This window comes from Hippoglossus stenolepis, chromosome 12 (assembly GCF_022539355.2).
Source record: "Hippoglossus stenolepis isolate QCI-W04-F060 chromosome 12, HSTE1.2, whole genome shotgun sequence".
Taxonomy (NCBI): Eukaryota; Metazoa; Chordata; class Actinopteri; order Pleuronectiformes; family Pleuronectidae; genus Hippoglossus; species Hippoglossus stenolepis.
Window position 1 is genome coordinate 13,286,441 of NC_061494.1, and position 14,917 is coordinate 13,301,357.

The 14,917-nt window shown below is 45.8% G+C and overlaps 1 protein-coding gene across 5 annotated transcripts in view; it reads left to right on the forward strand.

Annotated features, from left to right (window-relative positions):
- slit1a (slit homolog 1a (Drosophila)) overlaps positions 1–14,917 on the forward strand; it is an 89,878-nt gene that overhangs the window by 47,847 nt on the left and 27,114 nt on the right. For all 5 annotated transcript variants that reach the window (XM_035172683.2, XM_035172682.2, XM_035172685.2 and 2 more), the window contains exons 5-10: positions 2,349–2,420; positions 3,479–3,550; positions 4,853–4,924; positions 5,731–5,894; positions 10,230–10,377; positions 14,748–14,819. In XM_035172683.2, coding sequence (XP_035028574.2) covers positions 2,349–2,420; positions 3,479–3,550; positions 4,853–4,924; positions 5,731–5,894; positions 10,230–10,377; positions 14,748–14,819 — 600 coding nt within the window. The remainder of the gene's footprint in view (positions 1–2,348; positions 2,421–3,478; positions 3,551–4,852; positions 4,925–5,730; positions 5,895–10,229; positions 10,378–14,747; positions 14,820–14,917) is intronic.

The following is a 14,917-nucleotide window of genomic DNA, read 5'->3' on the forward strand; positions in this document are numbered from 1 at the left end:
TCAGACGCGCACAGAGGAGACATGCCGCACTCCAGATGTCCAGGGGGAGAAGTCATTAACAGTGTGTCTGCACTACGGCATGCATCGCCGTGTGTTTCAGTTGTGTGTGTTGCAGGAAGGTGAGAGGACTAATTAGTCATCAGGTAGAGTGCAGGCCCAGGTAGAGCAAAAGCATTCCGCTCACTTGGAGCAGCCGCCTTGATAAGAGGCACCATTATATGCCGGGTGCCAGACTGACTCAGCTTTCAACTCTGCTATCAGGCTGTTTTGCCACTAGAACAACAAGAGAGCTAGAAGCAGCTCAACTGCTCTTTGCTCTGATTCCTGCCAGTGAGGAGGCCTGAAGCTGGTCTGAAGTTTGGGATGGGATTCTGCAAAATGTGGCAGAACAGATAGATTATTATTGTGTAATTGCTGAAATTGCCTGCTAACTGTATTACCGGACTTTGTAAGCGAGTGCAGATGTTTTTCAGATTTGCAGAGGGAATGAAAGTCACAAAGCTCAGATGATAAAATTAGAGCGTGCCATCAGATGGAGTATTTATGCTCTCTTTGATGACAGGCCACATGTCTTTGATGTGCGTGCTCGCATTGCGTTACATTTGACTTGAGAATAAAACTGTTGTTTTTCCAAGCTGCGACCGTGCTCATTTTATGGTCATGTGACGTTAAATAAACAGCCATCGTCTAATGGCGTGTGTGTAAAGATGGGGCAAGACCCAACAAGTTAGACTGTCAGTTTGATCCACTCACTGTACACACGCATTCGTTTCCCATGAAACACTGGGACTGTGGGAAGAAAAATGCAATATTTTATTTTGGTAAAAGTTAAATAGCTGTCTTGGATTTAATATAATAAGGCAACAAAAAAGCAAACACACAAATTCCATTTTTAATTGTGGTGTATTTTGCCGCGGCCTACAGAGCGCTTTTAATTTCTGCTGCACCATAAAGGCACAACCACCCATTCATTAGACAGATTGCACAACACAACCGCTTGTGGTGGGTTTTTTGCTCCCATCTTTTGTATCCCACCGAAACAATGTGCAATATTCTTTCCAAGGATGGACCAATGGGTATACTGTGTGAGCTTGATGTGTTGTGGCAGTCATGGGAGATAGTTTTAACATCCCCCCATGGAGTTTTATAAGTGTGGATAGTCGTTGAGTGCATTGTGGGATTGTGTGCTGTGGTGTACATGAATATTGAAAAAGTAATAATCATCAGAGCCCTTAAAAAAAACTCTTGTGTAGTTTTATAGTTTCTGGTTTTGAACTTTGGCCTCTCTGTGGGCGACCATGAGCACTTTGTTTACGTCCGTCTGTGCTGTGGGAGCCCTCCGTGTGTGTGTGTGTGTGTGTGTGTGTGTGTGTGTGTGTGTGTGTGTGTGTGTGTGTGTGTGTGTGTGTGTGTGTGTGTGTGTGTGTGTGTGTGTGTGTGTGTGTGTGTGTGTGTGTGTGTGTGTGTGTGTGTTTCAAGGCAGGAGCCTTAATAGCGCCTTACAGTTTCTCTGTGTATTGTGTGTGTGTGTGTAGAGGAGCGACAGAGCCGTTCACAGTGAGGTTAGCTCACCATTTAAATGGCAGACAAAAGACTCCGCTAATTAGAACTATGGCTACTTGTGTTTCTCTCATTCTCCGTCCCCCCTAACCCTCCCCTCCGCTCCGTCACTCTCTTACTTTCCACACATATGCACTTTTCAAAAGCCTTATTTGTACCCTCCCAAGTGCTGGACACACACACACACACACACACACACACACACACACACACACACACACACACACACACACACACACACACACACACACACACACAGAGAGCCCAAAGATAATGTTCTTTGTGCAACCGCGTCCTAATGAATCCACCCCACAGGATCGGTGAGGACCCCTCGCTGGTCGCTGCCCTGCTGCCTGCTTGTTCGGTCTGTGCGCAGGCAGCGAGTTGGTCACCTCACACCACAGTGTGGTCAAGGCACAGAGAACAAATTATAGCATGAGTGAACAGTGAATAACTCGCAGCCACTATAAAATAACCACTCCATTGTGAGCAGAGCTCCCCATGCTGTAACACCTAAGGGCTTTGGTGCACATTAGAGAGGGAAACAAACTGCCCTCAGCTTTCTGTTCTACACCGATGACTGTGGTAACAAGGAGGGGACTGAACAGAGTGGGAATAGCTCTGGTTGAAAAAAACTGCTTTGACTCTGAAAGGCTGCCTTTATGCAGGAAGTTGATAAAATGTGTTTGTACTCATTCCAAACAAATCCAAACAACCAAACCTGCACATTGACTCCCGTTGTCAAGTATAAGTTATGTGTAACTTATGTCTGCTTATTGTCTCCACAGAGATCTGAGTGAGAACTTCATCCAGTCCATCCCCAGAAAAGCCTTCAGAGGAGCCACAGACATCAAAAACCTGTGAGTACCTCGCCCTCTCCAGCAGGAATACATTTACTCAGAGGTCATTACCTCCGTCCAGGTTAGATTTTCACCCCTGTCCATTTGTTGGTTGGTTTGTATGTTTGTTTATTTGTTAGCAACACTGAGTGTGTGAAAGCTTGATTGAATTTAAAGGGCATGTTGGGTCTTGGTGCAGGTATGCACTCTACTGCTATAGTTTACATCATTGATTATTGTGTGATCTATAGAATTTTTGCAAATGGTAAAACAAATGCCCATCACAAGTTTCCAGAGCCCATTATGATGTCTTAAGATATTTCTTTTTTGGGGTCTGTCAGCCCAAAAAGCTAAAGATACAGATCAGTGATAATTAAAGGGATAGTTCACCCAAAAATGAAAATTCACTCATTATCTACTCGCCACTATGCCGATGGAGGGGTGGGTGCAGTTTTATTGGATTTGGCTGCAACGCTGTTTACCCCTGAAACTCCAAAAGTGTTTTGTGGACTCAAACACTTCACCCACCCCTCCATCGGCATAGTGGTGAGTAGATAAAGAGTGAATTTTCATTTTTGGGTGAACTATCCCTTTAAAGCACATCACACTTAGCTCCTGTTCATTCACAACTCGCTCTGATTAATTCCAACATGTTCACAGTGTTTTTTCTTTGTGGGTTAATAGCCCTCTGTAGTCGTGTTTGTGTATGCATGTTCAGTGGATTGTATATCACTCTGATGGAGTAGACTACCTACCTCGCACTCACACATGCAGCTCCCCAAAGACGTCTCGTAGCAACTGTGATTTACATCCTCACCAGAGTGTATGCACATTCACACGCACTCACAGATTTATGTCGTGTATCAATGCAGATAAACAACCAGTAAAGTCGTCTTGCGCTGCTCTCGGGGTTACATGAGCTGCGGTGACTAAACCAGTATCGATTTACCATGGTCCATCAGTGTACTACTCACAGTATCGATGATTACAACTACTCCACGGGGAGACTGAAAGATTGTGCATGTGTCTTGTTTAACAAAGCCTCTCTCTCTCTCTCTCTCTCTCCGTGTGCTCTGCAGTCAGCTGGACAAAAACCACATCAGCTGCATCGAGGATGGAGCCTTCAGAGCGCTGAGGGGCCTGGAAGTGCTGTAAGTATCTGAAGTGATGGTATTCATCCAGCCCCGCCCTGTATCATTCCATTAAAGTTTGATGAAGAAATGAGATAAACGAAGACCTTGTTTTGTCCTGCCAATAACCACAACTAATATATACACATAGCACAGGCCTTTAATTAGTATGGCCTCGGTTATTATGCCAAAATACCCCCAGTGGGCCTCGTGAGGGGGCCTGCATCATGGAGACCAAGCTCCATTAACTCATTGTTCCACACATTTGACAGACGCGTTCCCCTCCATCACATTAACACCCCACCTACCCGCCCCACCACCTCCCTCCGCACCCCATCCAGCCCTGGGCGGGCCATCTGACAGGGGAGCTCCAACCATCTCGAAGCTAAAAAACCCCCATTCATGTGAGCGTGCCACCCTGGACGACCACGCTGTGCAGCTTTTAAAGCGTTTAATTAATCATCCCTTGTCAAAACTCATAATCACAGGCTTCTGTTGGAACGCTCCACCTGAAACAATGTGGACGAACAGCGACAAAGGCACTTTGACAGCCTTGTTGTTTTTATGGGGAAAGACGGAGCTGTGCATGTGTGTTTGTGGTGGGATTTCTTTTGAGGGGGTGGGAAGACAAAAAAAAAAAGCCATTAAAGGCTGCTTTCATGGCATGGATGGATTGCAGATGTAGTGATAGGGTTGTCATATTGGTGAAAGAGGCAGAGGTGGGGGGCGTGTTGATGGCGTCTGTATGCATAGGTTTTATGGGGGAGGAGGACAGGTTGTGTTAAAAGGGGGAGCAGGTTGAAAAATGGTAAAGGGTTATTAGGCTGATTGAAATGACCTGATTCTCTCTCTGCAGCTGATGCCCAGGGTTCGAGAGAAGTGCGTCCGTGTGTGTGTGTGTGTGTGTGTGTGTGTGTGTGTGTGTGTGTGTGTGTGTGTGTGTGTGTGTGTGTGTGTGCGTCCGTGTGTTGTGTGCGTCCGTGTGTGTGTGTGTTGTACATCTCTCGGACTACAAGTCTCTTGTGATCGTGCGTGTATGTGCTCGCGCGTGTGTATATTTGCATGCATGACTGTACGTATGCGTGGGAGGTGCAAGGGCTTCCCATCTGTGTGGAATGAGGTGTTATTCCCAGTGGGACACCACAAAGAGAGATGGAGAGAAAAGAGAGGGAAGGGGGGGATGGATTTATAAAGATGGAACGGAAGAGGACGGGCGCAAAAAAACTCTTTTAGAAGTATAAATTTAAAAACCACATTTCTTACCCCCCCCTGTGCTGACAACGTGTTGACATGTTTGGTCATTTCTGTTTTTTTAATTTACAGAACGCTGAACAACAACAACATCAGCAGCATCCCAGTCTCCAGCTTCAACCACATGCCCAAGCTACGAACCTTGTAAGTCACACCTGGGCCACCACGACGATTCTCTGCCCCTCTTGAGATTTACTGTAAGATAAAACTTTATTCCACTAACATTGCACAGAAGAGACAATGCAGCAGTCACATATGATGGAATGGGAGTAGATACTGTAGGTTTCTATCATTCCAGGCATTGCTGGGAGGCAGCCATAACAACACCACAGAGGGGTCTGTAGCATTGCCAAGGGCCATTATCTCCCCCATCTAAAGCACACACAACAACAACTTGCCCAGATAGACACAAATAGCCCCAGAAGCCTATTGTGTATTGTGCCTCGTATGTGATTACTAAATCTGAAATTACGTACAAATTAAAACAATTATACGAGCTAAAATGCTCAGGGCCGTGACTCCACTGTTCTTGTGGTGACTCTTTGGGCTTCCTCGCTCTCCGTGGGGTTGCATTATATAGCCTCTCTGTGTGTACACACATATGTGTCTGTGCACATGGGTTTGCAAGTTAGCATATGTGCTCCAGAGGTCCACCGCACCACAGCAAGAGTTATTCTGGACAGACACAGCATTCCTGGAATGCTGTGTTTGGAGTACTGGATTTAGAAAAGTCCTCTTTAGCGTTCCTTCTTTTTAGAATGTGCCATTTACAATCATCCATGAAGCATATTATTTAGTGTGTTTCCCCACAGGGATGTGATCATTGAGTTTTGGAAAGAATAGATGCTATTTATCCTATTTTCAGTTGGAGGTATTTTAGATAGCAAAGAGGTGAAGATCTGTTAATGCATCCATGTTCATTTGTTTGATGTTTTTTGCTTTTTTAACAGCCGTCTCCACTCCAACAATCTCAACTGTGACTGTCATCTGGCCTGGTTGGCCCAGTGGCTCAGACAGAGGCCAACAATTGGTCTATTCACCCAGTGCACTACCCCTCCTGAGCTCAGAGGACTCAATGTGGCAGAGGTGCAGAAACACGAATTCAGCTGCTCAGGTAAGACTTCTAGAGTTACATAAAATCTGCTTTCAGACGTGCACTGGACTCATGTGTGAACTCAACTGACCGAGTGAGATGCTCCGCAGTTTCTACGGACTTTATCCACCTGGCCTTCTAGTATAAAGTCTGTAGAAATCCAGGAGAAGTCGATGTTTGAACACAGCAGGGGGTTCCCCCGCCGGATTCACTGCGAGCGAGTCGTTGCTGTCGTGAACTCGTCGTGTAGAGAACCTCCCGCTGCGTAGTGAATGTGTGAAAGGCAAACTCTGGGTAAACTGTGTAGCTAATTACCTGGAGGTCATGTCTGAAAGCATGTCTATTATTAATTAAGTCATTAACATGCACAGGGGAAAGGGAACACTTCTTTTCCAGCATCTCAAAAAGAGAAACTTTTCACAACAGATGGTTACTTTGATCAGATCATTCGATCCTTCATGCCAAAACCTCCTCGCTCTTGCTTGTAAATATTCTCCTCCCTACACTCACCCTTTGTTATTGTCTCAGTGTCTTCACCTGCTAGCCACCTGACCGCTCCTCATGCCGCCGGGCAGCCCCCTGGCTCTCTCCTCCTGCCCTTTCATGTGTCTCCAGCTTTCAGGAGCTGGCAGCAGTGCCAGGAAAATGCCTGACATGTATAAAAACCCACAGCTGGCGCAAAGGCAGCCCCCGCTGACAGTAGTACCTCGCTCCTCAGTTGTCATTATTCATGACCTCTCACCTCCTTGCACATGGATCACTGTGGCTTTGAACTTGCAGCGTCTGAGGGAGAGAGCATGTGCATGTGGGCGTGCACCGGGGTTATCATATCAGGACAATGGAAAAACAGCATGAGAACCTTCACTCCCCACAAGGCCATCTCATTCTCAACACCAGCTGCGGGGAGCGATTCTGTCTATATGTGTGTGTGTGTGTGTGTGTGTGTGTGGATGTGGGTGTATGTCCCTCTCTCTCCATGGGTTGTGATTTTTACGCAGCCATACGGCGTGACAGCACAGATCATTAACTATTCATCGCCCAGGGAAAGAGACTCAAAGCGTGGGAGTGTAATGATACGGAAGGGGAGCAGGGGGTGTCAGGGTAACTTTGGGGTCTGGTTGGTTGAAGACAAAGAAAGTTATGGATTAGCGTGACTGGCAGTTGCAGATTAGGAAACGTGCTGATATCACGTTTCATCTTGTAAGAACTGGCTTGTTTTTTTTCTAAGGAAGATGTTATTAGATCAACACTGATTGGTTCTCTGCGAATCTCAATAGCGAATGATCATTCATGATTTTTCGGTCAAAACAAACAAGGTGGACACGAAATCTATTGCTTTGTTTCTCTGCCTGTGTCATGCATTCATGCATTCACACAAACACATATTCCCAGTTTCTTCTGGAGTGGATGAGTGACCAGAAGTTGAACTCCCAGTGAAGGACTCATTAGGAACTGGCTCACTGGCACACACACTTTTTTTTTTTTGTATTTCCAGTGTTCAGCACAGTGTGTTTTTCGCGTGCTAACTAGTTTGTGTTGCGACCAGGCCAGGCCACCTGCGGGGGATTTGGGGCGGGGTGGCGCTGTGTCGGAGGAGAAGAGAGGAGGGAGCGGAGAGGCGTGTTGTTGTTGTGAAATCCAGGAGAGGGAGAAACGGGGTACAGCGAGTTATTAGTTTTTGCAAAATGTGATAAAATTCTGCAGCGCTCTCGGCATCACGACTCACTGACTCCCAGTATTCGGCTGGAATATTGGACATTTTTGTCAGTAATGAGCAGAGCAACACGTTTACTGCTTCACTTTGAAGCGTAATATCACATTTTTCCAGGCAGTCATTTCTCATCATCAACCCAGAGCTCGTTATTTAAAAAAAAGCTATGAATTTTAAATGATTGATTAAAATAAAAAAATTAACTAAATCTGGTTTCAAATTTGATTTAAGAATTATCATTTTCAGAGCAAACACTTCTTCTTTTATTTTTAATTAGTTAAGCAGACTGTGGTGCATGACCACCAGCTCATTTGAGTTTTCTCTCCGTTTTCATCTGCACTTTCCAAGACCCCGAAGCAGTTTGAGCTACTCTCAGAAAATCATCTTGTTTATTTTATGCGAACAGAGGGAAACAAGATTTTTCACTGTGAGAGGACTTTGTGTCTGCATCCATTAGCTCCTTTTGAGAAACTCAGGAAAATATGAGGGCTTTACATAAATATCTCGACCATTTTCATCGTAATTATTCATAATCCTCTGACTCGAGTTTAGATTAGAGCGACTTAAGTTTGTCGGAGAGCGGCTTCTGCAGTGATTCTACCAAGCAAAACATTTCCATGTACACGCCCCCTGATCATTCACATGCTGCTTGCGCTAATTTAGGGTTACAGAAGAGAAAATTAATGACTCTTGCAGTGAATTACTGCTCCCAAGGAATAATAAATGAAGTAAAAATATTATGTTTGAAATGGGCAATGAGCAATAAAGTAATAAAGTGCTTGAGGGGTGGAATAAAATACAACTTGTGCTGTGGGAAACAGGGAAGAAATGACTGTGAAAAGAAAGAAAGGGGGGGAGAGAAGAGAGGGGGAAGCTTGCTGTTGTGCTAGAAGGGAATTTAAGGGAAGGGACAAATGGAAAAAAGGCGAACGATAACATTTTGAAATGATGAGAAAAAAGAGGGGGAGTGAGGTTAAATGTAAAGGTGTGTGAGGACAGGAGGTAATGGGCTGCAGTGGCAGGGATATGGACGTGGAGAGGCTGAAAATAGTGAGAGAGAGAACGGAAAGAGCAGCTGTAGGAGGAGAGAGAAGAAAGCAGATAAAACAAGGGAAATGAGACGGGAATAGAGTGGAAGCGACGGCGGATGGGGAACGATCTAATGGGGAACACAGCACTAAGACAGAACGCGGGACGAGCGCACATCAAACAGCCTCACCTCAAGTATACCTGTCAGAGAGCTGTCATTGTTAAGGCCGCTCCAGCTGTGCTGTGCACTCTCCCTGATCCCAGACCTGTCAAATGTGCCATGTTAGATCAGAGGGGACTTCTTCTCTGCCCTACACCTGATCCCAGATCTGTCAAACCTCATGCCATACCAGATCACAGGGCCTCAGATCACGCAGGTTGAGCGACTGCGCACTCTTGATGCTATTTGTTGTGTTTACCCGCTTCCCAGTTCCATCAGAGCATCCCCTCCCTTCAGTTAACTGTTCGGCCACGGACATGAAACCTGACCTCAAACTTTGGTCAATAGCTAAATGGTCCAACTGCTAAAGCCACTGACCTCATGGTAAAGTTTGGGTGTTGGGCAGCGACCTTTCTCCCTGTTTAAGGGAGTGGCGTTGTGAGCACCGTGTTTTCCCTGTCGCTGACTTTCACCATCACTCACTCTGTCTTCCTCTCACTGACTCTACACCCCCCCACCCCTTCACTCTCTCTCTCTCTCTCTCGCCAGTATTTTGCACACAAGCTGAGCAATAGATAGGAAGGTAATCAAATATTCATGGTTTGAAACTTGGATTAGTAATGCTGTGTAAATGAGGCCATTTAAAAGTCTGTTTTATTCATTCTATCTGGGTTAGACACACATCTTTAACACACACACGAGCAACACAACACACGTACCAAACGCGCCGTACTGGCAGCGCGAGCGCCCGCTCTTCACCACATCGCTGACAGTGCCTTAGCTATTTGAACAGGTGTCTAGAGACAGTGTGATGGGTTGCGCGCTCTGTATGCAAATTGAAAAGTTGAAAATGTTTTAGAACAAATGGAAGTGAAGAGGTGGGGGGTTGTAAAGCTGAATTTGCAGAATGGCATCAATTCCACCCAGGGAACGCAGACTCAGGAGGAAAATTTGCAGCGAGATCAATGGATGTTATTGGGAGGCCATCAATCGCCCCACCCCCCCCATCCCCCCTCCAACTCTATTGTTCACGTCTTTCTCCTCCTCTCTGTGGCACTCCTTTAATAGATAACCTACTTTCTTGCCCATTGATTCTCAAGGATGTACAGCTTTACAATAAAGTCAAGAGAGGGATGTTTCATTTCTTACTCTCAATGTCAAAACATCTCAGGGAACGAGTTCATTTGCAATTCACTTTACAAAGCAAGCACAAAGGGCCGATGACAGTGTTTGAGCTCCACTTGAGTGCAAGAGCTGCTCCGTGTCACCGCGCAAATCCTCCGGCAAACAATCTCTCCCTGTAATCCTGCTGAAAGTCATGCTGCTATGATTTAAACCAGCCCGATCCACCTGTGCTCGCACACCTGTAGGAGCTGCATATTCCTCTCTTCTCGTCTAATGTTCCTCCTTGTACACCTCTCATGCAGCTTCTTCTCTCTCCCTCTTTTCTCACCAGGTCACCAGGAGTCTTCCAACCTGCAGCCGTGCAGCACGGGCGGAGGCTCCTGCCCCGCCATGTGTACCTGCAGTAACAACATCGTGGACTGTCGAGGGAAAGGTCTCACCGCCATCCCGGCCAACCTGCCCGACACCATGGCAGAGATGTAAGCATGCACAGAACGTTTTTTAAGTCAATGAAGGTCAATAAAAGATGTTTACGAGGCCAATTTCACCACATACAGATGCACAATCCTCTTTGTCCCAATTATGTATAGATTTAAATAACTCTAAATCTTATATGGTTGTTCCATAAACAGTTTCATGTATCTTTTGTATTAGACTACTTGGCATGTTTGAGAACATAAGCAACTTAACCCTTTGTAAACATACTATATTAATATTAACCAAGTATCAAAACCGGATTACATTATTAATTGTCAAAGATTTTTCATTATCTAATGGCATCTGAACGCATATAAATTCCTTCCCCCAAGAGGATTTTTATAAATCAAATTTTTATTTAGTTTATTCAATTTGCAGATAAAACTACATTTTTATTTATTGCTATCCATCATGCACATCTCAGAGTAGTGGTTTTGGTTATATTAATGCACAAGATTACTCCCAGTCTGCGTGATTCATATTTAGGACATATATATATTTTTCACATAAGTGCTGATTGAGCAGCAGAACAGGACACAGAAGGCTTTCAGAGAATCACAGGCACGTCCTCAGCTGCGTTGTCCTCTGAAGCCTGGCTCTGCAGGGCACTTGTTTGAGTTAAAGATGTGTATATGAATTTCCATTTGAATCTGTCGGCGTATACTCACGCAGGGGTTTAACCAGGCTGAGGGAATTTAAACATGGATGTTGTATGCCGTTCCAGCTTGCTCCTCTCACCATGCATCACCTGGCAGCGAGATCATCCATTTGCTGTTCGCTGAGAGAGACATGCAGACTTTAAAACTCCGACTGCAGGCTCTCACCGGCTCAGATGGCTGCGAACTGCGTGCGAGTGCTGTGCCATCATCCCTCCCTCGCTTTATCAGTCCTGTAACATCTGTCTGGGCATTAGCTGTTTACGGCCCACATGCTATCAGCGCTCTGCGATTCATGGGAATGCACAGCTAGACTTTTCAGGGTGGTTCTTTTTACACTCTTTATCAGTGGTTTAATGCCCCCTGGCAGGAGTCCGCATGAAGCGGCACAGTAACTTCTCGATTTACGCACGGTGAGAAAAGGGGAGGGTGAAGGGAGAGAGCCAGCGGTCGTGTTGCATGATCTTTGGAGGAGCATGTGTGTGCTTAGGAGGACACAGCAAGTTTCTAGGTCTCCTCCTCCCTATGGGGTCTGTTTATAAATACCCAGCTAGCATGGAAGTCACAGATCCCATGTTCCCCAACAACCCTGACCTATTTCTCCTGGAGCTCAGTTTCCAAATTTGGACAGGCAGTTCACACTTCTGTGTGTTCTTGTCTTATTGTATGACCACCCAGGATATATTGAAATACTTAAAATCATTTAAAAGTTCTCACACATCCTGTGTATTGATATGTGAATAGTTCAGTCTCAGTTTTTGGCATGTTTCATGATTTGTAGACCTCTGCCTGTAATGTTCCACAAGTGGAGTGTCTCATTGGAGACTGATGTGATCTATGATCCCCGTAAGTTGCCAGCAGCACTGATGGGAGAACAGGGAGACAGCTGAAAGATGGGTCTACTAAGAACAGGTTTTATAGACATTAGATTCTCTGTGCACAGCAGATGAGTAAAGACATTTTAAAAGTCTCCCTGCCCTTCACATGTAATTGGTACTTAACCGCGTCCTGCTAATAAACTCTGCTATGCCCTGATTCATCTTTTACAAGACCGGGGTGAAACTCTGTCCTGCCCATCGGGGCCGTATCGAGCAGGTTATTTTCACACAATGCTCTTCTTCACTCCTTCTCCTCTCTTGATTTTTTACTCTACTCCACTTCTCTCCCTCAGCTTGCCAAATCACCACAGGCAGGTTGCAGGACGAAGATCAGGCAAAAGAATAAATACAGAAGGGGGGGGGGGGAGTTGACTCAGTAATTTGGTGCAGCAGGTTTGATCTGTGCTTGAAGTTCATTATAAAATCAGTTTCAATTACAGCAAGGCGGGCTGCTGGGTATCAAGGCCAGCCTAATGCCTTCTTAATGAGGCACTCGGAAACTCACATACACACACAAACACACACATGCTGCTCTCATTATGTACAAATAGGAGAATTGCAACCTCCCTGCCTTGCTCTCTCCCCCTAATGAATGCCAGCGTTGTGTTTTTGGCTGTGAGGATGTGAGCTGGTTTATGTACTCCTCTCTTGCGAGACCAGGCCCAGTTGGCCTAAACACTACCACAACAGATTATTATGCACCATAGTCTCTGCCTGCAGTGACTGAAGTCTGCCATAAAAAATCTCCCCCCTCCGCCTTTCATCCGCTGCTGAGGTCCTGCCATCCATTTCTGACACACGCACTGACTGGGTGAATACCCAAAGGCATAATGTGTTTCCCCTTAATGAAAACCATGCTTAGACCCTAATGAAAAGGATGAAGAGCATTGATTGGACTGACACAAACACCAGCTCCCAGACTCACAAAGACAGACATACATACAAATGCTCAGTCTGATAAATTGGATGGGAACCATTGATTTTCCGTCCGAAGACAACTAGAGATTTTCTTTTTTTTTTCTCCTCTGCCAATCGGACAAACGGCTCCTTTGTTGATTGGAGGGATTAAGTTGCTTGCACAAATCGATCTGCGACGAGCGACAATGTGAGGCCATAAAAGTTGTCACCCAGCAGTGTGTTTGTGTGTGTGTGTGTGTGTGTGTGTGTGTTTGTGCCCTCGCCTGCCCCAGAGGGTTTTGCTATATGCTGACACACACTGGAGGACCACAGCACGTATACGCGGCCGACACTGACACTGCACACACATGCAGGCAGCATGTAGAGTGCCAGACTGGTTTGGGCCAGTCAGACAGACGGGCTGATGAGAGAGGGCGCTAAAGCCACTTGGCCCAACACTCTGCCGCATGGTGAGGGCAGAGGAACCACAGCGTTGTCACTCCGCTGTAAATCCACGGACACATTGGGACCGGCAGGCGAAAACAGACGGAGAGAGCGTGTCCACCGCAGGAATCTGTGGTCTGGAATCACTGCTATCCAAAGAATGTCAATTACTCTCCTTCCATATCGCTGCATAAATGTAGGCCACTCCATTGAAGGACAAAGATTCTTGATTGAAAAATTTGGAAACTCAAAACCGTTAAATGGCTGTGGTTAATGTCTAACAAAACATTTACCCCCCATGAATAGACATAAACACAGTGATAGCCTCAGGCCTGAGAGGCACGCGGTAAATCTGAAACGTCTCGAACAGAATAATTAAATCATGTGGAAATGGTCCCGAGCCAAGAAATCACACACTTAAGAGGCGGAGAGTTAAATCTATCAACAACGTTTTGTTTGCCAAGGGGTTTCGCAGATTTTAAGATATTTCACATTTTTCCTGCGGTGGCAAAAATAATGGTCTTTAGATTCCGTCGCTGCCGCTCGTCTGCCGCTCCTCGCACACGCATGCAGGACCGCGCCTCCTGTTCCGCCGCCAGCTCCTCTGCTGGGAGGCAGCATGGTAGGACAGGCCCACAGCTGGCTCCCGCCGGGCCCTGCTAAGCCTTGTTAAGGACAGTTTTAAAAGCTGTGAACTGACCTGCAGATAAACAGCCCCCTGTCAGCTACACCAGGGAATTGTTCTGGGACTGAGCTGGGACATAAGTAGCAGCCGGCCTGAAAACACAGACATGCATGCCCACACTAATGGGGTTTGGTGATGTCTGTTTCCCTGGGCCCATCTGAGACTGATTAGAGTTTGTGACTGTTCGGTATTAAATGACCGAGTGCATGCTCGTCTATATATTCATTTGGTTCTCTGACAGTTTTTTTATTGCAAGATTTTGTCAGACCTTTTTCTTGTCAACTCTGCGTCAGCGGCTCTCGAGCTCACAGGGGGAAAAAAGTAAACTAAGAAAAGTAATATTTCACCACCCTGCACGGGTTTCACCGAACACTCTGCAGACAACCCACAGGATGAAGACAAATTTCACTGGAACCAGTCAGATCATTATTGATTTCAGGATGTCATGTGAGAAACGTAAGTGCTGGAAACTGTAAATGTTATAACAAGAAGAAATATGACTTTTAAGTTGAAGGCCTCAACACCCTCGTACAAACCAAGACAGAGCCCCCTCCAGTCTTTTTCCACAGCACTTTAGTATTCAGATTGTTTATTGGTTCTGAGGATGTTATGACTCCGACATGCCTGGACCTATTACAGCTGGGGAATAGATCTCCCTAATATAATCAGGCCAATCACCAAGGGTCAGAGGTTATGGGGGGGATTACTCAGCACTGTTGCCATGGAGAAGTCTATTGTTTGGTTAACTGATGGTATCTCCTCTTCTTCTCCTCTCCTTCTCCTTCTCTTCTCCCCTCTCGTCTCTTCTCCAGACGTCTGGAGCAGAATGGGATTAAGTCTGTTCCTCCCGGAGCCTTCTCGCCCTACAAGAAACTGCGTAGGATGTAAGTACAGCAGTACACTCACCTCAGGGCTAAATAATACAGATGAGAACAAGAAGTTGAGGGCTGAAAAAAGAAACGACAATTGGCAGTCCTCTCAT